Source organism: Sapajus apella, unplaced genomic scaffold, assembly GCF_009761245.1.
Source record: "Sapajus apella isolate SASKATOON/1434 unplaced genomic scaffold, GSC_monkey_1.0 scaffold227, whole genome shotgun sequence".
Lineage (NCBI taxonomy): Eukaryota > Metazoa > Chordata > Mammalia > Primates > Cebidae > Sapajus > Sapajus apella.
The window spans coordinates 260817-271451 of NW_022437167.1; the positions used below are offsets into that span (position 1 = coordinate 260817).

Consider the following 10635-nt stretch of genomic DNA (forward strand, 5'->3'; position numbering starts at 1 on the left):
CCCCTGGTTCTAAAATTATAAAAGTCTAAAATGCCGTGGGCGGGACCAAAGGCCTCTTTGTGCCCTGAGCTGACCCAGGGTGGCTGCAGCTAGGGGTCTCCGGGGGGGGCTCCTGCCCCCCCCCCAACTGCCCCCAGACTGAAGGGGTGTGGTCTGGCAGCCCCAGTTTGGTTGGGGGGGGGTAGACGATGGATTTACCAGGAAGCAGACGGTAGCCCGGGTTCCAAGAGGGACGGGGTGGGATTCCTGGCTTGAAGGCTGCCATGGGGGTGACAGGCAGGGTCAAGAGGCACATGGCTGTTGACTCAGGAGTGATGGCTTCCTTCTATTGGAGCCTCAGTTTCCTCATCTGGAAATTGTGGTCAAACGCTGCCCTCTTGCAAAGTTATCAGCAGGGGTGGGGACAGCTGGACTCTGGCCTCCGTGCAGTGCCCAGCTTTTGCTCCTGAAATGCCCTTCCTGGCCCAGCCAGGGTGACTGGGGAGGGGTCTTCCAGACGATGCCCACCACCCCTGCCCCACCCTAGGGAAGGGGACAGGGCTGGGCCAGCTGCCTGCCCCACGCCTGGCTGGCCGCCCTGGTCTGGCAGTGTCGGAGGCCCCAACACTTTCTCAATGAAAGGTATTTGGCCACGGAGACTGACACCTCATCATCCTCCCCCTGGAAGCTGCAGCCAGCTTTGCCCTCTGCAAATGGGAGCACCCCCATTCCCATTCCTCCCTAGGACCCCATCAGGTAGCCCTGAGCAAGGGCTCTGGGGCAGGCAGGCCTGGAACCTAGGTTGCCTTGTGTTGGGGGCCTGCACCTCTGAGCCTGTCCGTCAGCTGGAGGTGTAGAGGCCATACGTTCTGGATAAATGGGTGTTCCCCCCAACCACACCCAGCTCCCTCAGGGACCTGGAAGCACCTCCCCTCTCTTGCCTATCACAGCCTATCGAGGGCGAGGCTGGGGTGCCGATGTTTGGAGCTGCCCAAACCCAAACTCCAGCAGAGCCCTTGGACCCACCTTCTGAGACTGGGGTGATGCCTCGCATGCTGAGCTCCTCCTGGTGCCTCCAGGCCCCCAAGTGTTTCACTGAGTGAAGGGGTGAGAGCTGCAGAGGTTCAGAGTTGCCAAGACCTCAGCCAACAAAGGGGCGTGGCCGACGGGCAAGAGCCAGGGACCTTGTGTGTGGAGCTCTGGCCCCAGGGCGTGTTGGGGTTCGCACCTGTGAGCCTATGGCTGCCGGCGCAGAGCTGATGCCTCTAAACGCTGGATGGGTGGGCGACGGGATCGAGCATCTGGGGAGGGGGCCAGTGGATGGGTGGGAGATTGAAGAGGAAGTGGATGGGTGGTTGCGCCCTAAGCTAAAGGACCATCCACACCCCCACTCCCTGCGGTATGTCAGCCAGGGAAAAGTCTCCCAGCCCAGGTGCCCTGGAGGCCCCTCCAGCCTTGCCCTAGTGATGCCTTCATCCTCAGGCCCTGGGAAATCACACACCTAGAACTAGAGGGGGCCCCAAGGCTGCTGGGATTCACACCAGATCCCAGGACTTCAGTTTTTCTGTCTGGACAATGAGGGTGTGGTCAGATCAGCGCCGGCCCCGTGGGGCCCAGGAGGACACACGTGCACACAGACCTCCAGCCAGCCATGATTCTGCCGCCTCTGGACCGAGGGTCCTGGCAAGGTCAGAGAACCCTGGGCTGGGGCAACCTCGTCACGACCGAGGTGTGGCCGGGGCTCAGGTGGGTGGGGCCTGGGGCGGGGCTGCTGTGGACTTGGTTGAGGAGGGTCCAGGGCAGCCTGGCTAGCTGTCGCCTGTCCCAGAGGCTCCCCTGCCAGGACCCGGCCCCACCCACTGTAGCCCCGGGGCACACGGCCAGGCACAGCTGAGGAGGCCAGGCCCCGGCGGTGACTGCTACTGTGCCCAGCGGTCACGGCCGCCCGGGCTTCTTGCCCCGGTGCTCGCGTGTGCCTCCGCGTGTCTCTGCCTGCAAAGGTGCATCTAGGCCGGGCAGTCCCAGCCTCCACCCTTCCTCCCGGGAGCGTGACACCAAGCGTTGGAAATAAAGCATTTTTAATTGAGCCCCCGAGGGAGGGAACATCCACCCCAACCCCCCGGGCAGGTCTCTAAGCACCAAACACGAGAGAATTGTTCCCCTCAGCCCCAGAGCCTCCCTCACATGGGAACCCCAAGAAGCCCCTTCCTCCTTTTCACTGGGCCCAGCGTGGACCCTGCACCCCCACTCACACCCACAACCAGCTCCCCACGCTTTGTTTCAATAAATAACCCCAAAAACAAAACTTGGGGCAGGGGACCTGGTCTAGCACTGAGTCCAAGCAGGCAGAGGGGGCTTTGTGAGGAAAGTCAGAACTCCCAAGGGTGGAAGATTGAAGTCAGGGTCAAAATACGCACGAGAAGTCAGAGACGGCTTCTGAGCCGGGAGCGGGTCCCTCCAGGCTGGGGTTGAACGTGGTCCCCAGGGTGCTGACCCCAGGGTCACAGCAAACTCCATTCCATGCCACACAGCAACAATCACCTCCCTGGTGTTTCTACCATCGGACGCTCCGGGTTCTTGTCTGACTCTGAGTTCTGGGCAGGGGAGGAGGAAGGGGGGCCAGACACCTGGGGAGGGGCAAAACTTCCTGGGGACAGTGGCGTCCAGAGGGAGGCAGGAAAGCGAGGCCCCAGGCCCAGGTCACTGCCGGACCCTGCCCCGGCGGGTGCGGAGGGGACCCGAGGCCCGGGCCTGCGCCTGGGCCACCTCACTCATCTCCCTGCGGATGTCACCAAGTGCTGTCGCCGGGGACTCCAGCAGCCTCTGGAAGAGGCTGGGTCGTCCGGCCGGTGGCTCCCGACACTGGAAGGTGACGGCTGTGCCGGCGTCAGCCTTCATCTCCCTGGAGAAGCCGTCGGAGGAACCGTCGAAGCAGCGGCCAATGGCGATTTCTTTGGCCAGCCGTGGACTCTGGTCAGTGACCGTGTAGACACCGTAGTTGTGGCCCAGAGGGTCTAGCGGGGCCAGCATGGAGAAGGCAGCCGGGTCCTCCGCGGGCACCGGTGGGGGGTGCCGGGCCAGGTAATCCCGAAGGAGCCCGTTGACTGCCACGCGCCTGCAGCTGCCCTGGGGCATGATGGTCACCAGCGTCCTGTCCACTTGCCGCTGGTCAAACAGCATCCCGCTGCACTTGAACTCCACGCAGGCCGCCGAGGTGCCCGGACGCTCGGGGTCTCGCACGCTCCGGGCATCCCGAAGCCCGTAGAGCTGGCCCCGGGTGAGCGGGTGGCTGCCCCCCGAGTTGTGGGAGCGGACCATGTACTCCTGGGGGCCCTGGATCTTCACCTTGAGGAAGCAGGCCCGGAACTCCTGCGGGTTGGGCCACCAGGACAGGAGATCGCCCGTCCAGGAGGCGGGTGTGCCCTCGCGGAAGGGGACCACGTTGTACTCGTACTTGTCCGCCTCCACCCTGGCGAAGCGGAAGTGGCTGGCGGTCACCGGGGCCCCCTGACATTCCCGCAGGCTGCGCCACGGGTACACAGGCCCATTGGCCTCGGCGGGGTCGCCCGGCCTGGGCTTGGCGAGGTTGATGCGAAAGCCGTTGCGCTTGAAGGCGGGGTCGTCGTGGTCCGTGCGCCGGTACCCCAGCCTGTCCAGGTAGGGCTGGGTGACGCCCACGGTGGCCGGGAGTGGGCGGGGCAGGGAAGGGGCGGGCTCCAACTCCTCGCCGCCCAGGGTGGCGGTGACCAGGGCGGTGTAGGCGTCGGGCCGGTCGGGGTCGCAGAAGGCGGGGAGGCAGGCACCGTTGGGTCCGGTGACTGCGCTGTCGAAGCGGCCCCAGGCGCGGGGGTTAGCGGCGAAGCCGGGGGCGGGCTCCAGGTTGACCAGCGTGACCACCACGCCCTCCACCTGCTCGCTGGGGGTGTACTTGTCGTTGGCGTAGGCGCGCACCTTCACGAAGCAGCGGCGGCGCTCGGGCACGTCCAGGTTGAACAGGCGCCGCTCCCGGATCTCCACGTTGCCGACCAGGAAGACTCGCTCCTCCCGGCGCACCCGGGGGCCCGAGGACCCTTCGCGCCGGAAGCCGCTCTCCTCCTCCCACAAGCCGGTCTCGGGGTTCAGCGACCATAGTTTGAGGGCCTCCGCATGGCCGGGCATGTGGATCTGGCCGGCGGCCACCCGCACGGCCACCGGCCCCGCCTGCAGCTGCTCCGCGGAGCCGGGCGCGCGGAGATCCACGGAGAACATGCCGTAGGTGCGCAGCAGAGCCAGCTCGCCGTCGCTGTCCACGAAGCGCAGGTCACTGGGGGCGGCCGCCGCGGAGGTGAGGTCTCGGGGGTCCACGAAGGTCACCCGGGCCTCCACGGGCCCCGAGTAGGGTTTGCCATCCGCTCTGCGGAAGGCGCCGGAAGGCAGGACCAGCTCGCCCAGGGGCGCCTCATCTTCCAGTTCGCCCAGGGGGATCGTATTGCTCTGGCTGGCATCTAAGACTACCGGGGCTTTCTTCCGCATGGCCTTGACCTCGTGGTACACGCCAGCACCTCGAGGGTCAAAAGGCAAGACCCGGACAGCGTCCATGAACTCACCGCTGGGGTCCACAAAAGTCACCACCAGCCGCTGGGTGGAGGGGGGCACCTCTAGGGTGAAGTCGCCCTGGTAGGCGGTGAAGCCGATGGGCTCCTGGCCCAGCAGAATCCTGGCGAAGCGCAGCGGTTCCCCAGAGTCAGCAGCCACAACACGGCCCCGGACCAGCCCCCGGAGGGGCAGACACTTCTGGCAGCCACACTCGGCCACCACCTTCACCGGGAGGACGTAGCCAGAGCAGTGGATCTCCCTTCTCTCCAGGCGGCGCACAGAGCAGCAGCGGGAGCCGGTGTCCCCGCAGCGGGGGCCAGAGCCTGTCAGGCTGGGGCAGCGAGTGTCAGGGCAGAGGCCCACATCCAGGTAGGCAGGACCACTGCCTGGCTGACCACAGTCCTCAGGGAGCTTGATCAGGTGCTCTCGGGGCCGGGGGTCACAGGCTGGTTGGCCTGGAGCTGGGGACAGAGAAAACACGCAGGTCAGGGCAGGGAGGAGGACTTCATGGAAGCCAAGGCTGGGGGCACCGTCTGAGGTCAAGGACGCAGCCTAAGCGACAGGGGTTCTGCCCAGGGAAAGGAGTGAAGGTTGGTGCTCAGAATGGTATGGGGGCTCAGTGGAGGCTTAGGATTGGATCAGTCTGAAGTGGGGGCTCATTTGGGGTTAAGCTTAGCTACAGTTGGGGCTCCATTTGGAGTGAAGGCTTTTCTCAGGGATGGGGCCAAGGACACTCACCAAGTACAGTGAGCCACGCGGTGCCAGAGCGCACGGCACCTGCCTCGTTCCATGCCTTGCAGTGGTAGATGCCAGCCTGGTCTGGGCGAAGCCCTCGGAGCTCCAGGTGGGCCCCGTACCCGTGTGCTCGCCTGTCCAGCAGGGTCCCATTGTGGAACCTGGGTGGTGGGTGGGCGACACCATAGGACTCGGGAGGGGCTGCATCAGCCCCCACTCTGCAGGCCAGGAGCTACAGAGAGGCTTCGCCGAAGTCAGCCTCCTCTCCAGCAAGACTGGCCCTGCTCAGCCTTCTTGGTCGCCCCTCTCCCACCCAATTCATTCCCCAGTAAAGCTTTCCCCACTCTCCAGATGGGAAACTGAGGCTGGAATCTGCTTCCAGACTGTCCTTTAGGCACCACAAAATGACATGAAATTGAATCCTACCCCAAAGCTGGAGAAGATGCCCCTGGCCCCGGGGTGGGTGCTCACCAGGAGTATTTCTTGGGTTTAGGGGTCCCAGAGGCTTTGCAACAGAAAGTCACATTCTGGCCAGCCTCTCGCACTCGGGACTCAGGGTGCTTCACCAGGTACGGCTTCTCTGGAGTCAAAAGTGGCAAAGATCAGAGCTTCTCCCACGGACCCTTCCCAGGAGCAAGGTTCCCATCCTCTCCTTTCCCCCAGAAATGCCCTGACTCACCCTGCACCTTTGCGGATGAGTGTGTGTGTGTGTGTGTGTGTGTGTTTCATTTTTTTAGTAAAGACAGGGTTTCACCATGTTGGTCAGGTTGGTCTCGAACTCCTGACCTTGTGATCCACCCACTTTGGCCTCCCAAAGTGCTGGAATTACAGGCATGAGCCACTGCGCCTAGCCGTGGCTCATGCCTGTTATTTCTTCCTCCCTTGACTTTGAGTGCTATAATTTCCTCCCCAGAGCCTCAGCCCCCTCGTGCCCTATGTTGCAAGAGCACTTACCCAACTTATCAAGGATGATGGTGACCACAGAGATGGATCCGTTGGCCTGGGCCTGGGCCACACCTGCAGAGAAGCCATCCATCTGGGCCCTGACATTGGCGAGGCTGTCAGCACAGACACCAGGCACCTGGAAGGTTCCTTGAGCATCGCTGATGGCCACGGTGCCAGGCCGGTCTCTCAGGGAGACCCTGGCTCCTGGCAGCGGTTGTCCAGATGGAGTGACCACTGAGCCCAGGAGGATATGGTCTGGGCACTCACAGGTGTCAAGGCTGCACCCTGGGGGGATATGGAGAGGCAGCAGACCAGAGGCACCTCCACACTCCCTCCTGAAGAGGGGTTTCCACTCAGCCACTCAACAAACATACCTGGAGTCCCCCTCCCCCCATAAGGTGTCTCTCAGAGGCCTCAGCATGGCCCTGCTTGGAGTGGTCCCTAGTATGAGGGGGAGATGGGCTGAGTGGTCAGGGTTGGGGCAGGGGGCATGAACTGGGCTCCAGAGACGTACGGAAGAAGTCCTAAAGGAGGGGACAGGAGAGGTGAGTCTCAAAATACACGGCACTGCCCTTTCCAGCAGCAAATGTCGACAGGGGCTTGGGGCCCAGCGAGGGGCTGGATCTTGGGCTGAAAACAACTACTCCCCTTCCCAATCTCGCGGTTTCTCTATAAAATGGAAAATTCCACTGGAAACTTCAAGGAACCGGCGCCGGGAGAGCAGAGCCAGGCGCGATGGGGTGGGGACCCCAACGCCCCATTGGCCATCATGTGCCCCCACCCTGTGACGGGTTCCCCAGAGCAGCCTCCAGACCGTGTTTGTGGAGCCCAGGAGCTAGCGGAATTTCCAGTCTCCTCCTGGCTTGCTCGGTGTCTGGCCTTGGGAGGGCCTAGGCATCGTGTTTGCCAGGCTGTGAGTGCGTGTCTGTGTGGGCGTGGGGGACGGAGGTGGGGGCTGCAAACTCCACGCATGTGTGCACCCTGAGTGCATGAACTGACTTCTGTTCCCCCACGGAGACATCCGTACACTCCGGCATGCACACAGGGGAAGCACCCCTTCTGATCTGCCCATGTCTGCCTGCACACGAGGCCCCTGGCGTCCACCTGTCCAGATGTGCATAGACACCAGTGCTCCTTGGGACCAGGAGGGAAGGAAGGGCTGGTCTCCACCTGGCTACAGTTTGGATCCTCCAGGCTCCGCCCCGTACCAGGCCCCGCCCCTAAGAGCCCCGCCCCCTAACTAGCTCCTCCCCTCTAGGCGTCGCTCACAAGAGGCACCGCCTCTCTACATCCAGGTCCCGCCTCTAACTTCACCCCCTCCGCCAGACTCCGTTCCTAACCTCCCCTCTCCTCTGTGCAGGGCCCCTACCCCCAGACCCCGCCCCTTCCTACCTGGACACCGAGGCCGCACGCACTTCTGCGCCTCCAGAGGACGTCCGGGACACGCATCCCCAGCGGGGCTTGGGCAGTGGCGACGGCGCAAGCGACGCCCTGGCCCACAACTCCCCGAGCAGGGACCCCACGGGCCCCAAGCGCCCCATGCGGCCTCTGCGGAAGGTAGGGAGGGAGATCAGGCGGCCGCCCTCCCCAGGAAACGCGCCCCCGGGTAACCTGGGACTGAAGGGTCCTTGTTCCCTAACCTCCTCACACACGTGCATCCTAGGGCGGACACTCCAGAGGGCAGACCTGCCATTGCCCCACCCATGTTCCCCTAAGCGCACCTGTCGAAGACATAGCTCAGGTACTGCCCCACTTCTCCACCCCCGCATAAGGTCCTGGGGGTCAGTCCTCTTCTCCCTGCATCCTGCACACATTTGGGCTCAAGACACGCCACAGAACGGAGCTCTTACAAGCCACAGATGCGCAAACGAGGGCAGCGGGAGGGAGATGCGTTCCAGGGAGCGGGACATGGGTCCTGACCCGCCGGGTCTCCTGGAGGTGCGCCTGGGCCCCAAGCTGTTCCCAGCACCTCTCCTCAAAAGTCCCTCCATGGCCCTGCCCCCTCACATGGCGGTATGTCTAGGGGTCCCGCAGGCTCTTCCTAGCCACGCCCACATCCACGCGGTCCTGCCCCTCCCAGCCCTACCCACTACCCTCCCGGGCGGTTGCCAGCATCGGCGGTTCCAAGCCCCGCCTCCGACCATCCAGCCCCGCCCTCACCTAGTGGGCATCGGAAGCGCACATGGTAGTTGGAGCAGCGGCGGCCACGCGGTTGCTCGCGGTTGAGGCACCAGAAGCCCCGCGTGGGGTTCAAGTGCACGCGCTCGCCGACGGCGGAGGGCAGGGCCCAGTCCGTGGTGCGCGCTTCCAGCGCCAGCGGTCGCGGGCACACGCGCGCTGGCCCGTAGTAGAAGCGGATGGCGGCTAGGCTTTCGAAGTCGCCGTCTCCTCCGGGGTGGTCCACGTTGAACCAGGATGTCCACTCGCTGGCCTCTGCGGGCACCGCACGCGCTGGGACCGAGGTGGCGGCCTGTAGGCCCCCATCCGTGCGTGCAAAGGCCTTACCTGCGGTCTCAACCCCCTCCCCCCGTGGGCATGGGCTAGCCGCGCATACCCACGACCCGAGCCAGCGGCCTGAATCAGGTGCAGGGCAGGTTGGGCTCCCCACGCCCCCAGTTCTGCCGCCCAGGGCCTGACCTGGTCCATCCCTGCGCACTGAGATCTTGCCGCTGTCTGACCGGCCCCTCACTTAGACCTTGAACTCGGAGCATCATCTCTAGGGGCTGTCTTGTCCAGGGACCAGGACGGCCCCGGGCCCTTCCCCCAGTGTGCGCCCCCTCCTCACACGGCCCAGCAGCCCAAGTCCCCGCAACAAACCGCAGCAGAAAGGGGACTCCAGGCCAGCTGACTCACCTTCCCAGTCCTCCAGGGCCGGTGAGGGCTGCCCGGGGTGCACGGACGTTCTTTCCAGGCCCAATGCAATCGCTGTGGGCTCCTCGGTGGAAGTGGCGTCTGGGGGTGAGGAGTGGGGAGAAGGAAGCACGCTGGTAGGGACCGCTGGGAGCCTTCTTTAAGGCACGGTGCAGCCATGATCATCCTCCCCCCTTTATTATTATTATTATTATTATTATTTTGAGACACAGTCTCTCTCTCGCACAGGCTGGAGTGCAGTGGTACCATCTCTGCTCACTGCAGCCTCTGCCTGCCAGGTTCAAGCGATTCTCCTGCCTCAGCCTCTGGGGTAGCTGGGATTACAGGCACGCGCCTTCCCGCCCGGCTAATTTTTGTATTTTTAGTAGAGACGGAGTTTCACCATGTTGGCCAGGCTGGTCTCGAACTCCTGAACTCAGGTCATCCACCTGCCTCAGCCTCTCAAAGTTCTGGGATTACAGGCGCGAGAGAGCACCCCCCCACCCCCCCCACCCCCGCTGGCCGATCATCCCCATTGTAACAGGAGGGAAAACTGAGTCTCTGAAAGGCCAGAATCCAGCTCTAGCCCCCGGGGGCTGCTGCACACTCCCTGCAGTGCACTGCCCACTACAACCACCAGGCTCCCAAAGCCAAGTCCCCCTCTCTGACCTAGCCCCAACCCCTGGGCTGGGGAAGTCCGAGTACCAGCCAGTTCCCCTAGGCCAGAGGCTCTGTCCCTCTGTGTTCAGCTGCCATGAGTTTAATCAAGTTTAGCCAGCTCTGCCTCTGCCCTCAGGCTGGGCTCCCCCTCATCCACTTGGCCCGCTGGAAGTCCCTCCCTTAGTCTACCTTCCATTCCTGTACTAGAGTTCCGAGCTCCCTATCGGAAGTCCTTGGAATCTAGACTGGCTTCTCCAAGATAGGAGCTGTCCAAGATACTCCCTGCAGAGTGATGAGGTCAGATAAGCCCCTTCCTTCTCCGGGCCCTCAGTCTCCTGAGCTGAGAAGTGGGCCCGTCCCCCGCCCCATCCAGTGTTCCAGGGATAGGCATTTATTTCTGTCTCCAGGGGTTGGAGTAAGTGGGTGTGTAGGGAGTTAGGTGGGAGGGGCCAGTTCCGACCCCTTCAGTCCAGAGTAGGAGACTTGGCCGGTGATTCAGAGTCCAAAGCCCGGGAGGAACCCTAGGTTCTTATCCACACTCCCGGCTTAGCCGAGGAAGAAAATGGTTGAGGCCCGCTCCCCGCCCCAGGTGGTCCCGAGGATCCGACTGGTGAAGGGGACCCAGTCCCTGGGGAAGTGCATGAGTCCCTGGGTTCTCTTCCTGGGTGCGGCTAGCACGCAAGGCCGGCTACAGGCCTTCGGGAGCCTCGGGGACTGGGCGCGGGGGCTGGAGGCATCTCACCTCGGGCCCCCGTCAGGTGCGCGGCGGCTACACAGACACACAGGAGTGACAGCAACGACGCCATGGCCGGGGCAGAGAGTTCGAGGGAGGGTCCGGGCTCCGCGGTGCGCTCGGGTCCAACTCCGGCAGGTCTGGCGGGCGCTGGGAGT

At 63.6% G+C, this 10635-nt stretch overlaps 1 protein-coding gene across 1 annotated transcript; it reads right to left on the reverse strand.

Annotated features, from left to right (window-relative positions):
- Positions 1-2040: 2040 nt before the first annotated feature.
- CILP2 (cartilage intermediate layer protein 2) lies at positions 2041-10630 on the reverse strand. The gene is made up of 8 exons (XM_032271242.1): positions 10487-10630; positions 9088-9186; positions 8395-8667; positions 7627-7782; positions 6244-6519; positions 5761-5869; positions 5293-5450; positions 2041-5015 (listed from the first exon to the last, which is right to left on the reverse strand). The coding sequence occupies exons 1-8, from the start codon at positions 10548-10550 to the stop codon at positions 2680-2682; spliced, it is 3471 nt and encodes a 1156-aa protein (XP_032127133.1). The 5' UTR covers positions 10551-10630; the 3' UTR covers positions 2041-2679.
- Between the last annotated feature and the right edge of the window lie 5 nt (positions 10631-10635).